Source organism: Cibotium barometz, chromosome 19 (assembly GCF_041138505.1).
Source record: "Cibotium barometz isolate CiBa-2024 chromosome 19, ASM4113850v1, whole genome shotgun sequence".
Lineage (NCBI taxonomy): Eukaryota > Viridiplantae > Streptophyta > Polypodiopsida > Cyatheales > Cibotiaceae > Cibotium > Cibotium barometz.
Genome location: NC_141064.1, coordinates 32370520 through 32385648, shown reverse-complemented (window position 1 = coordinate 32385648; position 15129 = coordinate 32370520). Strand labels below are relative to the sequence as shown.

Genomic DNA, 15129 nt, shown 5'->3' with positions numbered 1-15129 from the left:
AGCCTTTTGAGCATTTAATAACTTTACCTTCACACACATCTAGAATTCTCCTTCAATTTTTTTTAATTCAAATTAATTAAAGTGGAAGAAATTTTTTAATTGTTCCACTTCAAATTAATTGAAGTGGAAGAAATTTTTTAATTGTTCCTTAAAAAAGAGAGTAAATATATACATTTTTAGAAGTAGGAACCATCCTATTTTTTCACAAATTGTGTCCCCACCATTGATGTTTGGAAAACCACCTTTATCGTTAATATTTTACCTTGCAATGAGGTGTCCTCTTTTAACAAGCAAAAGGTGTTTTGGCAAGCATTCTCTCTCTCTCTCTCTCTCTCTCTCTCTCTCTCTCTCTCTCTCTCTTTGACACACACACACACACACACACAAACATGCACACATACATCTTTCTCTTTCCACCAATTGTAAATCCCTTTCAATCCCTTTTTCTTATAAGATGCATAATATAACTACATCTATAACACAAAAGCAATACAACATAAACAATGTCCTAAGGGAACCATCACTGATGATTTTTTCAAATTCAAACTAAAATCTAAACATTCATTGATGGTTTTTTTGAACTCAAACCAAAACCAAAACTAAAACAAAACCAGATCACTTTTGAGATAAATTTATTGAATGCCTAGCATCGTGGCTCTATTAGTAGTTGACTATTCCTTTTTTTTTAATGCTTTTCTTTCATTGGACCATAAATTTAGCTTAAGATCTCCATGGTCTTTCATGTTATGTATTTAGTGTCATAGGTCAATTTGGTCTTTTGAAGAAATTATCATAATTATGTGTGTGTGTGTGTGTGTGTGTGTGTGTGTGTGTGTGGTATTCCTAGTGGGATCTCTTTTGGCTCTAAGGCTCGATTATATAACATAATAGATTAAATGTCGGAGCTTTAGATGAGCTTTCAATTGTGTAAGGAGATTTGGAAGGAAAACGGGTATTGTGCCCCACTTCATAGATGCTAGTATGTATGAACAATTTGTAGATGTGTTAGCACCTCCAAGAGCCTTGTATTCAGTTGATTTTCCTTTTGAAAAAAAAACAAGCATTCGCCAAGTGTTTTTCTTTACTTTTCAAAAATAAGGGACCTTCTTGTGTATTTCAATAAACAAAATGAATGAAAAATTATATGTATATAAAGCCATAAATAAAATGGCCATGGGAATGTTCCCTCAAGCTCGGCCACTAGGATGGCCACAAGGCCCAAGGCTTTTAGCCCCAACTAACACAAATTCCCAAAAGACTACAATGCACAAGGTGACAACCGATATCAAACCTATAAGCATGCACAAAAAGAGCCGTAGAAGCTGCGCTATGGTCATCTTGACATCTCTTAAGTCTCTCTAACACGAACCAAGCTTATGAGGACTCTACCCAATCCCAACACAATGCTAGATAGAGAGGGAGAAAAAAAAGGCCTCCCCTCCTACTATCGAGGGGAGAGGAAAAGTGCATGCATCATATCTAGGTTTCAGATAGGGACAGGGGACTATAATACCGAGAGCCATAAGGGGAGGTGACTTGCAATCATGATAGATTTTTTGCCTCCTATTGTTGGTAGTAGACATAGAGACGAGAAAGAAGAAGTGTAAAAGTCGCGATCACTTAGTTGTATGATGCAACAAAAAGAGAGAAGATGAAGCATGTGCACATCATGCTGTTTTTAATAGATCAAATTTAATTCCATACCAAAAAAAAGAAGACCACACAAACCTCCCAAGAGTAAAGCTTGAAAAGAAACATGAAACTAAGGTTCATATTCATGTGTAACTTTAATTAATTAATTAGGCCCATTAAAAGATGTTGTAGTGCCTTATTTCGCCACCTTTCCACTACATTACATGCATGACAATCTGGCATTATTGACAATGTACTCATGAGATGGAAGTCCAAATGTTGAATGAGGGCTTCTAAGCTATGAGCTATTAAAACTTGTGAACCTAACCTAATGGGGTAGGAGGCCTGCTAGCATGATATCGCCCATTCTAGTAACTCAAAAAAGGTGTTAACGGGGGGCATTAAAATGCCCCAAGCTACCCCTCATATATTTTAAACAGAACCAATAAAGGAAAAATCTATAGGTCAATGCAAATAGAATGTCACCCTCCTAGACTACACCTGCGTGCCAATAATCAATCCATTGCCTACCCCACTAATCCATTAATAAAAAAGATATTATCCCTTCACCCAAAAGTCATTCCTATAACAATAATCCACACAACACCTACATATGAAAAAAACAATCAAATCCACACATCTACATTTTTGCACCAATGAGAAGCTAGCAGTAGGATGTGCACATTTAAAATTTTAAAATCAATAACATGAAATTAAGCACTCCAACTTCAAACCAACCCAAACAAACAATTATTTAAACATTTACATAATCAGTCAATTGCTTTGCATAAACCTACACACCTCCATGCTAATACAATCCAATCTCTAATACATTTGCACAAACCTAAATCCAAACTCTAATACATGAATTTTCTCAACCCATTTTGATTCCCAACCCCACCATTCTCTACCACATGCTTACTGCTATTGTGTACTTTAGAAATTAGTCTTAATGTCTTTAACTAAAGCCCCATGTGAATGGAAAAAGTGTTCGACAGAGAGTCACCCTCACATTGCAAGCATTCTATGCATATATATGCTATTACACAATGATTGTTGTGGCGATGGTGTCCACATCAAGTCGCCTTACTTGTGTAAGGCCATGAAGCAACTCCCCTTCTCAAAGCCTTAAACAAGCAGCTTCCACACCTATCATTACACCTCTGGAATGGGCTTGCCCTTATGAAGAGGAGAATTCCCCACTGTACAAGAGAAATTCTCTATGAAGGACTGCTCTTACCTCCTCCACGACCTGCAACATTATCTTCTACAAGGCCACCTCACAAGGTAACCTCCTATGACTACAATGTTCAAAGATGATGATGTATGCCAAGTGTTACAAAATAGAACACATGGGTAGGTAGAAGATGCCAAAGAAGACAAATTGGTCCAACAAGCGGCATTCACATAAGTTCAATCTTGTGCACCAGTGATGCTAACCCCTATCGCCAGTTAGTCAAAGAAGAGGAGGTCCCAAACTAGTCAATGCTATGTAAACTGCAATTGATGGAGCACCTCTAAAAGGCAATGGATACGAGAAGACATGGCAGCCCATGAAGGAGGCTTTTCTTCAAAAAAGTGCTCCATTCCTTTCTTTCTATGGAATACGCACCACAACCATTACAAATTGGGAAGAGGTAAAAGGTATTGAGAATCATGGATCAAGCTCTCCTAATAATGACAAGACATTTATCTAAAGATAAACTAATCCTACACTAATCACAACACTAATCTACTCTAATGACATTGCTAATCTAAGGTGGATAAAAATGAAAGAGACTCATTGTGATGAGTGTGTGCTAATTAAGTTTAGACTCAAGTTTAGTTAGGTTACAAGATGGAAACTTGTACACATTAAAAGACTTGAGATGTTGTGCTTGTATTCCATTGTTTGAAATGTCCTCCTTTTATATGAGGAGAGTACAACATGGCCTTTCTCTTGCATGTGGGATAATTCTCACTTGGTGATGTGGCTTCTCACACTCACTCCATATTTTCCTTGTGCTCTTTGGCACCATATTTCTCAACACCCCCCCTTGGTGCCAAATCTTTGGGCTACTTAAGGTGGTTGGATGTCGGTTACAAAGTCTTGTTTTGACTTTTTACTTTCTACATTCCCCTATGTGCTATGAGCAACTTTGGCTCATGTGCTACTTTGGCACTTCCCCCCCTTAATGCTACTTTGGCTATTAGGTGAGGGATGAATTTCTACCTTGGGTACATCATTGGTCCCAAAGGCTAGTTACAAGCACTTTTTGTAGAAAGTAGGATTTTTTACTAACACATTTTTGTTTAAGTGATGGATAGTGAGAGGATTTTTTATTATGTGCTCATTTGGCCGCTTATAACATATTTGAGAATTTTTTATGATGGGATGGCCAACATTCTTAGCTTGCATTGATTTTGCTGGACGATTGCCATGATGAACATGTGCAAAAGCTTTGTTGATGATGACTTAGATCGTGTCCATGAAAGAGTGCATTCTTATCTTGGATTTACAAAGCATGTGAACACTTTAGTGTGAGCCTTTTCACACTACAACCTTAAGGGATAAAGTTTATACCCTTAGGGTATTTTTTAAACAACCTTATCTCGTCGACGATTCTTCTCTGTCGCTCATCCTGCAAATGCTTCTTCTACTAGTCTCTCCTCTCGATGGCGTGCTTGCTTTTGCTTGCTATTGCAACGACGTGGCTCCTCATCTTGTTATTGCAGCTGGAGCTGCTATGGAGAAGGCAGCTGAGAACAACAAGGGCACCCGTGCACTAGTGGTGTGCCTTGAGATCACGACTGTCACTTTCCGAGGGCCCATCAATAATTGCCTTTTTTATTCTCATCTGTAGGTTTCATCGCCCGTGCACTATTGTGCAAATGAATATGTTGTTTGCTTCGTGCTTGCTGGCAGCAGCCTTTGCGGTCTGTTGATTTCTTTGTCAGAGGTCTAAACTTTGTTGGTGGTCAACCCTCGCTCTCTGTCTTTATCTTTGAGATTTGCTATGGCTTTTCTTCTCTTAGCTCTTTTAGCTATGCGCTACCTTCTTCTATTGTGGCGTCTTTTCTACTCTTCCAGCAACTAATGCTACTATTGGGGTGATGGAGCCTTTTGTTTATGCACACTGTTTCTACCTGATTCTTGCTTTCTCTCAGCTGATGCAGTTGCCAGCTCCTTGCTCTTTGCTAGAGATGCAGTGTTGAAATCTATTCGTGTTGTCTTGCCCACACTCTTGCTATAAACTCAATGGAGTTGCAGCTCCTTCAGTTTCTCTTAAGATGAAAACAACACTCTCTTCCAAAACCTAATCAACTCCTAAATGAGTTAATCACCTATGGTCACCTACTTAATAAAATTTAATCACTTCGTAATCACTTGCTAATGAGCTACAACTAAGCTAAGAGAGCTAGACCTAAGCTCTGATACCATGTTGAGAATCATGGATCAAGCTCTCCTAATGACAAGACATTTACCTAAAGATAAACTAATCCTACACTAATCATAATACTAATCTACTCTGATGACATTGCTAATCTAAGTTGGATAAAAATGAAAGAGACTCATTGTGATGAGTGTGTGCTAATTAAGTTTAGACTCAAGTTCAGTTAGGTTACAAGATGGAAACTTGTACTCATAAAAAGACTTGAGATGTTGTGCATGTATTCCATTGTTTGAAATGTCCTCCTTTTATACGAGGAGAGTACAACATGGCCTTTCTCTTGCATGTGGGATAATTCTCACTTGGTGATGTGGCTTCTCACACTCACTCCATATTTTCCTTGTGCTCTTTGACACCATATTTCTCAACAAAAGGCCCGCCAGTAATGCTAACTAATGAAGAGGAGGGTTCCTTGCTAGATTGGTGCTTCTAGAAGTGTAAATTAGGTCATGGGGTGTCAGTCTTTGTGATTTGAAGTTGAAGGTGGTGGATGTCAAACTAGACACACTCATTCCTCACCTAAGGGATTTTTAGGAAGAGTTATTGGGATGGATTCCTCAAGTGCCACCCACAATTTAGTATTCCATGTCTCATTTGGCTCGAGATTGTGAAGAGCTTTCCTGAGAACTTGGGAAAGTTGTATAATGAGCTATGAAGGAAGAGGAAGCAACATGGGATGTGAAGCTTGCCAGGAGAGAGTGGGAGGCCTTTGAAACCTAACTAAGAGTAGTGTTCTGGGAGGGTGTTGGTTGTACAGGAGAGCATATGAGACCCCTACATGTTGCCAACAAAGAAAGAGAGGAAGAGGCTTGGCACATGAACACAAGAAGCAGAGAGAAGTAGCATGGGAGGCAAAGCTTGCTAGGAGAGAGTGGGAGGCCTTTGAAACTTGACTAAGAATAGTGCTCTGGGAGGGTGCTGGTTGTAGAAGAGAGCATATGAGACCCCCACGTTGCCAACAAAATTGTTTGGCAGCACGAATGGAATGATTAGAGAAGATGATATAAGCCAAAAGTCGTCTGGTTGGCCAGGACAAATAGGAGCAACCCTAACAACATTCTTAGACATGGCTATGGTGCTGCAAGTGTGGGATATGGGGACCTACAACTAAACCCCAAAATGTTTTGTCTTCAACAATTTCTATTTTTTGTCTCCTAAAGCAACTAATTACCCAAAAGCTTGAAATGTTTTTATCTTACTGACTATGTAACAATGCATCTATTTTGTGTTCTAGTATAGTTTTCTCATCCCTTTCTCAATTATGAATAATCAAAACACAAGGAATTTAATAACATGGTCTTAAACCCTAAAATTAAAATTTAAACAAACCATGCCCCAATTTGGTGATTGGAGAGGGAATACATTGCATATTTTAGAGCCTAAACCAAGCGTGTTGTGTCTATTGGATGGGGACCATTTGGGCGACCACGATAGTGTAGACATGCGATCATTTGGGGTCGTAATTATGTAGAGGGTTCAAGTACAAAGGGGGAAGACAAAATCAGAACATGATGAAAGCAATTAGATGGTCGAATTAACCCTTAATTGAAATCAAAACAAGCCATAGAATTAAAACTGTTAAGTTTTAGCAAACAAACTCTAAAATTGGAATCACAAAGTTCATCGAATTGATTGCTGAGAGAGGTGTTTTGCGAGGAAAAACACTAGATTCCTATGTTTGCGGGAAGATATATATATATATATATATCCTAGCTCACAACACATACCCTGATGGCATGGAACCCGGTCCTCACAATGGGACCCAACCGTTCTACCGACTCGTCTGTGGGGGGGGATTTCAAGTGTTAATGACATAATAAAACAATGGATGAGATAAAAAAAAACATGTCCCCATGTCGTAATTGCGTGAAAGGCTTCCTCCCAACCGCCCACAGACACATGTAGTACTCATGTGGAACATGCGTGCCGCGTCTTTACCCTTGCTGCAAAGGCTTGTACCCTACGCTGACGCTCTTGCTGCGTGTGACTGCACTCCATCAAGGGCCGGGACGCCTGTTCTCGGGGTAAGTCTTCGACTTGAGAGAGAGCGAGAAAGCCGACTTCTGCACCTCCATAGCCTTACCTCTCTGCAGAAAGTTTTCACTGCTTCAAAGCTCCTGCCTAGACAGCAGCGCAGAAAACCCGTTTCTTGCATCCTTTGCCTGCCGAGATTTTTCCGCCATAGCTTCGCAGTAGTTTTTCCTTGCGAAACAGAGTCTGGAAAAGAAACCAAGAGGGAAACCTTAACTGTTGGAGGGAACCTCTAAATTTTGAAGCGGGAAGCTCTAATTGTAGAAAGGAAACCCCGCAGAAAGAGCATCCGAGTTCTTGCTGCAGGACTGGCACCTGGAAACTCTAATTTTGCTCTATGGCCACGGCAAGAACCATGAAGCACAAACCTCTAGGGGTTTTGCTGTTTTTTCCCCTTCTTATGGTATCTGTTTTTGGTCGGTTCGTTGTGGAGAAGAACAGTATTTCGGTTCTTGCCCCGGAATCCATCGCTGGGAAGCAAGACAGTGCAATTGGCAACTTTGGGGCTCCTGATTATGGAGGCTCCATGATCCTCGACGTCAAGCTTCCTGAGAAGGGTGCCGATGGATGTAAAGCCTTCGACACTTCATTCAAGCGAACCAGCCCTAAAGCAAACCCTACTGTTGCCTTGCTCGATCGTGGAGGTATGCCATAACAATTTCTATCTGTAACCATCGATTTTTCTGAACTCTGTGTCTGAGAGAAACTACAATTGGATGCCTTCATTTTAGCTGGATATTTGCCATGCTTGTTTTAGAGAAAAGATGTTGATAGTTTCTGTGTAACATCAAAAACATTCAAGTCAATATTTCTCTCCAGACTTTTTCGTTGGTGTGCGTAGCATTTAGATGGGTGGAGTACATGAACACGCCTTGAGTTTGTGGTCTCCCAGGGTGCCCTTTTTAACATCAGATTTACTCTGAGCTAGGGTTTCATCTTCGATGATAAATGCAGAGTTTCTGACTGGAAAGGCTGCTTGAACATACATAGGTAGACCATGCATAATGAAGCTAATGGTCTGAAACTATCTAAATCGATCAACTACAAAATCTGGGGATGTTTCAGGTACATCATTTGTGTGCTGTTATGTGACAAGACTGAAGGGGATCACATAGCTTAGTATAGGGAATACATTACGGAGTTGATGGCTGTGTAATGCCAATGCACATATGCACCATGAAAATTTATAGTATGAGTCTTTGTTAGTAAATTGATGACATGATTAAAGATGCTGTATCTCGCTGTTTAGGCCATGCCCCATGCATATATGTATCAAGTAAAATGTAGCATCTTAACATTCTTATCACGGTTCACTTATTGTACTATGTGAAGATTTACGTTCATTCAGATAGGTATAGCTTACAATCTATCTAACCAGAAACTTTGCAGGCTGCTACTTTGCATTGAAAGTCTGGAACGCTCAAAACGCAGGTGCAGCCTGTGTGTTGGTTGCAGATGATCGAGTTGAGCCTCTGATTACAATGGACTCTCCCCAGGAAGATAAGGAAGCAGCCGAGTACCTGCAAAATATCACAATTCCATCTGCCTTGATCGAGAAAACATTCGGAGACAAGCTGAAGGCAGAGTTGGCTAAGAAGGAAACTGTAACTGTGAAGTTGGATTGGTCAGAATCATTGCCCCATCCTGATGAGAAGGTGGAATACGAGTTTTGGACGAGCAGTAATGATGAATGTGGGGCCAAGTGTGACGCACAGGTAGAATTTGTCAAAAACTTCAAGGGTGCAGCACAACTTCTTGAGAAGGGGGGTTATACTTCATTCACACCTCATTATATCACCTGGTATTGTCCTGATGCATTTGTCAAGAGCAAGCAGTGTAAATCACAATGCATCAACCATGGCAGATATTGTGCCCCTGATCCTGAGCAAGATTTTACAAAAGGCTATGAAGGAAAAGATGTAGTTACAGAGAATTTGAGACAGCTTTGTGTCTACAAAGTTGCCAATGGTTCTGGTAAGCCGTGGGTGTGGTGGGATTATGTTACTGACTTTCACATAAGGTGTCCAATGAAGGAACAGAAGTACAACAAAGAGTGTGCTGAGAAGGTCATAGAATCCCTAGGCAAGTGTTTTTTACTCGTTTGTTATTCAACTTCATTTTTATCAAGGGTTTTGGAGAAATGGACTCTGATTTTAACCTTGATGATATGCTTTTGCAGGGATTTCAATTGATAAAGTTCGTGAATGCATGGGAAATCCTGATGCAGACTCCAACAATCCCCATTTGAAATCTGAACAAGATGCACAGGTTTGTGTGGGCAGTTTCGGCTGTCTTTTTGTCCTGTGTCATATAGATCAGAGTTGGAGCAAGAGTTTTCTGGGAGTATGAACCTATTTTTTGATTCTTTGGAAACAAAGATATAATGTGACATAGTGCCTGTGTTCTTGTTGTGGCCCTGATGAAGGCTTGACTGCCTCCTGTGATTTTGTTAGGGTTTAACATCCCGTGGATGTCTCTGACAAATTGCAACATATATGCTTTTGTCCTGATGTTGGTGGCTGTGTGAGCTGTTTTCTTGACATGTAATGGATTATGGTCTTTTTTTAAACAGTTTACACCTTTTGTCTCCCAGCTGATACTAGTGAGTCAAAGGATAGGTTGCCTTAGGAACTTTTTTTTTCTTGTTTGAAATCCAATTGGATTCCAGGTTGGGCAAGGGGCACGAGGTGATGTCACAATTCTGCCTACCCTTATCATCAACAATAGGCAATATCGAGGTCAGTCATGTCTGCAAGCCCTGAAATGCTTTAATTGTATGTGTTCAATTTGGCTATTTCTCCTTTCAGAGCTCTGAAACCTTGCACTGTGGCAGGAAAGCTTGATAAAGGGGCAGTTTTGAAAGCTGTGTGTGCAGGCTTCAAAGAAAGCACTGAGCCTCCTGTGTGCTTGAGTGATGGTATATATTCTAGTAGCCTAAGGTATGTTTTGTGTAGAAGATTCGAGATAACATAATTGTTCTTCTTTGCTTCCTGTGCAGACATGGAAACGAATGAATGCTTGACAAACAATGGTGGGTGCTGGAAAAGTAAAGAAGCAAATGCTACTGCCTGCAAGGTAATGGGAATGTCACTGAGATAGTTGATGCAATAGTGATGGAAATTTCAGTTTTTTAGAGGCATATGAACACTCTCTTTGTTGACAGGATACATTTAGGGGGCGTATTTGTGAATGTCCTACTATTCAAGGTGTCCAGTTTCAGGGTGATGGCTACACCTATTGTGAAGGCAAGCCCTTTTCTTTCAATTTCTCTCTTCCAGGTTGATCAAGATGGCTGTGTGCATTGATAGATTTATTGGATGGCATTTTTCTATGATTGGGGCATTTTATGGAGGCGAGTGCTGACTGCATCACTTGTGCTACTTCAGCTGTAGGTCCGGGACGATGCAAAATAAACAATGGAGGTTGCTGGGCAGAGACTAAAGATGGGCAAACATTTTCTGCATGCCAAGTAAGGATATGGAATTCACATTTCTTGCCCTGTGATTTCTTACCCATGTCCAAAATTCATTTGAATGTTTTCTGATTATTTTCATGGTTTCAATTCCAGTCAACTCATTTGAAAGGCTGTGATTGCCCTCCTGGATTTCATGGAGATGGTAAAAAGTATTGTGAAGGTACTTTTTTTTTGGAGAGTATATGTATTTATTAAGTTATAGACACAGGCACGCTAATGAGTGAGGCTGGAGGGATTCAAACCAAGGTTCCCACAGCTACATATCTGTGTGATAGCCACTTGGGTGAGCAGCTATCACACCATGACATTCAGTAGGCCCAACGCATGCATGCATGCACTTACACAGGAACATGTAAATAAATTATAGAAGTCTCAAAAGAAATGTGTGAAGGTGTGCAACTATTGTTTTTTTTCAAAATAAAATTCAAGCTACATTTAGCATTATCTCAGAGCTCTAACTTTTAGAGTTGTACAGATATTGATGAATGCAAAGAGAAGAGTGCTTGCCAGTGTGCCGACTGTAGCTGTAAAAATAAATGGGGCGGATATGACTGTTCGTGCAAAGGTGGCCTTCTTTACATGAAAGAGCAAGACGCATGCATTGGTATGCCCCTGATTTGCTCCAGGGTTTAAACATGAACTTATGATTAGCTTTGACATTCACACTATCCAATGTCCCTGATTTGCTCCAGGATTCAAACATTAACTTATGATTAGCTTTGACATTCACACTATCCACTGCTTCCACAACTTGCCACCACAGAGCTTTAGGACTAGACCCATGAGCCATAGTGCAGTTCGGCCTCAATGAGAGAAGTAGAATAGCATGACTTCAGCAAAGAAATCACGCTCTTAAGAAGCACAATGAGGTACATGCAAAGTAGATGCTACCTAATGATAGAAAAGTATGCAGTTGTCATAGTCAAGCACTCAGCTTGAAGCATCTTCTTCACTGGGCTGGTCATTGGGCTACTGAGCAAGTACATATTGGAGGTGGGTGTGTTAGAAATCAACGTCCTATCTATGGCAGGCTCCTCATGATACTGGGGTTATAAATCCCCTCCCCCGTTATGAGCAGATCTATATTTAAGAACTCTGATTTTGCAGTGAGCTAGGCTTGTTGGTACCTTATGCACCTATCCCACAGTACCAGGATAGTGTAAAGAAGTTATCAGATGTGTCAATACTGATAATCACGTGGACATGGTTTAACAGGTAAGGGTTCGGGAAGGATCAGCTGGGTGGTGGCCACTCTAGTTTTGGCAGGTGTTGCTGGAATTTGTCTGGGAGGGTATATCATTTACAAATACAGGATTCGGGTGAGTGTTTCAGTCCTGAGGTGCTTCAAGCCTAGAGGAAATGCACACACCCTGACTTTAAATGGTGGTTGGTTTTGTGTGCAGTCATACATGGACTCGGAGATTCGTGCAATCATGGCCCAGTATATGCCCCTGGATAGTCAGAATGATGTTCACCAACCTTTGCGAGAAGATTCTTGAACTTTGGTTATTACCTAAACATCCCTTAAGGGAATTACTTCATGGGAACCAAATGCCATATTTGCCTGGGGGCGGAAGCCAATTTGCACATATATATACTGTGCAAAGGATATTACGCAACAAGCTTTTGGAAAAGTGGGAGGATGAATACATAGAGATTGCAGAGTTACTTGTAGTGTTAGAGAGAGAGAGAGAGAGAGAGAGAGAGAGGATCTATTACATCAAGTGGTAGCTGTAAGTGATACACAGCTTTAATGAGGTTAATACCAATATAATAGGCTGAAAAGGTCAAGGTTGCTGTAAATTATGCGCGACTATAGCCTGAAAAGTGTTCTTGAAATGTAGTCTCGTGTTGCTGCTCTGGACTTTGGTGTGGTCTGGCTGATGCTGGAGGATATATGAAAATTTTGAATGCACAAAAATGGTCTGTTGGATTAGTGTTCTGTTACTTGATGGACTGAGTTGGTATTGTAGACGGAGTAAGGACGGGGCCTTACATTATAGGTCGGTGAAACCTTTTTGTGTTGGGGCCTATCCTCATGCGAGGCTGTATTCGCATGTGAGGCTTAGTATATTTTATTTTACTTAAGTGATCATCCTTTCCAAGACTATTGACATTCACTCCTAAATTGTGGAGACCAGGAGTCGAGGCTGTGAATACATTTTATCTTACTTAAGTGATCATCCTTTCCAAGGCTATTGTATTCTCATGTGAGGCTGTCAGTATATTTTATTTTACTTAAGTGATCATCCTTTCCAAGACTATTGACATCCACTCCTAAATAGTGGAGACCAGGAGATACCAAGTCGAGGCTGTGAATACATTTTATCTTACTTAAGTGATCATCCTTTCCAAGGCTATTGTATTCTCATGTGAGGCTGTCAGTATATTTTATTTTACTTACGTGATCATCCTTTCCAAGACTATTGACATCCACTCCTAAATAGTGGAGACCAGGAGATACCAAGTCAAATCTTCTTTTCTAATGTAGCTGCCGATTGTGTTACTGGCTGGCCTCACCCATCTCCATCTCTGTGGATTACACCCACTTTCTCTGAGAAATCGGTTCCATCTCAGGAATTTTTGAAAATCGTTTGTTGAGTTGCATGTTGCTTGAACATTGAAATTTGTGAATGAGCTTTGGACGATGCCTTGTGTGTCCATGAGCTTTGGGGATGCTCAAAAGGCTGGAGGAGAATGCTTGCTTAACTCTATGGTTCACTCTTTACATTGATAAGTAGGACGTTTTTGTATGCACAGCAAATAAGTATGAAACCAATTATTAATATTAGGAGAGCTGTAGAGCTGTCGACAATAATGGCAGAAGGTACCAAGGTTTGAACAAAAGAGGAGCATTAAGGAAAATGTTGAGGAAAGTAAAGGAGAGAAAAGCAACCCGCACCTCTATTTCAGCATCTTGAATCCTTTAACAAGATCTTCAGTGCATGAAGTCATGATTCATACAGAAGAGCTTCATGCCATTAATGAACATCAGATCTTGCTATATGGATGTGGAGTGAACATCTATACAAGTGTATAGACATGTATGATCTAGATGGACACACCTGCATTGAGGTGCAGGGCAGAACCTGAAACTTGATTGTCGGTATTGTTTTTCTTTCTTCGGGGAAGGGGGGGGGGGTGTGGAAAGGGGTGTTTATGTACTATTATTTTGCATTACGGTTGCTTTCCAAGCAAGGTTTGTGCCAATGGTTAATCTCGTCTCATTGTTATACGCGTGTGGTTTGTTTGCACACTTGAAAAAATCTACGGGGTTTGGTCGAAGGCTTCATATCGGTCTGCTGAGGGCAAGCTTGGTGCTTAAGAGTTTTACTGTGCATTGGAAGTTTTGAGAAGGGGAGGAGCTGGCTTACTATTGGCCCCTCAGCACGTTCTGTAAATGCACGGATCAACACCATGCACAAAATTGTTAGCTTCATTGGTGCTCTATTCGAACCATATCTTCGCCTTCATTGAAAGTTTAGATTCTTTGAGTATTCATGCATCCTTGCTGCCGGACATTGATACCAAAAAATCACTAAAGAAATTGTGTTTTGGAAAAAGTTTGCTAAACACGGGGGGGAGATGAAGCTCTTGGGATTTGCCACTCTTCGGTATCATATGAATTTGATAAGGTCCCTCCTCCCCCATTTGAAATGTTGTTTCGGGAAAAGTTTGCTATGGGAGTGGAAGCTAGAGGGATTTGTCACTCTTGGGAAATGGTTGAGTTTGATTAGGTCCCTCCTCCCCCATGAATTACTTTATTAGACTGTCGGGTTGGCCAGTGCTCTGAAGTGGAAGCATTAGCCCATCGACTATGACAGATTAGAGCTTGGTGTGCCAAGAAATTATGATTGCTAGCTAGAAAGGGGTGGATAGAAGGGATATATGAGTGTTTTATACTAGGGGCTAACTCAAGTGCTCATCAAGGTGATTGGAAAAGTGGTGGTTGAAGAATGTCTTAAGGCTTGGAAAGTGATTAGCTACAAATTTCTTTTCAAAAGTGCCAAGTATAGCTAAAAAAATAATCCATTGTATAGCAGCATTGTGGGTGGAAGTGTTGAGGTCTCTAGACATGGTAATCTTACAAGGTGTCAATATTGAATTGTTTCCTCGTATGAAGATTGGCTAGTGTAAAGGGGCCATTCCAAGCTAAAACAAGAGAAGGCCTAGCACGAGGTGATGTACCACATGGTGAATATGAGCACTTGGTTGGCCACCATTGATGACACACAAAGCTGATCCGGGGCATAGTACCTTTGAGAAAGGCCCAATCTATCTTCCTGTTGGCATTTTTGAAGTCAACCAGTACCACCACCAAATCCTCCTAGTAGATGCAAGCCCACTATATGGACTCCTAGAAAGTGAAGGTGTTATCCAAGATGCTTCTTTTTTTTAAAAGAAGTTTGTGCCATGAATCAAGGTGGAAGATTAGCAGTTGTAGGCAATAGCCAATTACTTTGACAAGGTAGGTGATACTTGGCACGATGATGGACTACCACTAACAAACCTCCGCAACAAATTGCCACCTTGTTTGGGAATCAGGTGGATGCTACCCTT

At 40.7% G+C, this 15129-nt stretch overlaps 1 protein-coding gene across 1 annotated transcript; it reads left to right on the top strand.

Moving 5' to 3' along the window:
* The first annotated feature begins 6929 nt into the window (after nt 1–6929).
* On the top strand, nt 6930–12408 carry LOC147628469 (vacuolar-sorting receptor 1-like). The gene is made up of 12 exons (XM_086813615.1): nt 6930–7738; nt 8484–9176; nt 9274–9362; nt 9763–9832; nt 9928–10011; nt 10093–10169; nt 10258–10339; nt 10481–10563; nt 10663–10729; nt 11045–11173; nt 11785–11888; nt 11973–12408. Exons 1-12 carry the CDS (start codon nt 7432–7434, stop codon nt 12066–12068), a joined length of 1881 nt encoding a protein of 626 aa, XP_086669741.1. The 5' UTR covers nt 6930–7431; the 3' UTR covers nt 12069–12408.
* Nucleotides 12409–15129: the final 2721 nt, after the last annotated feature.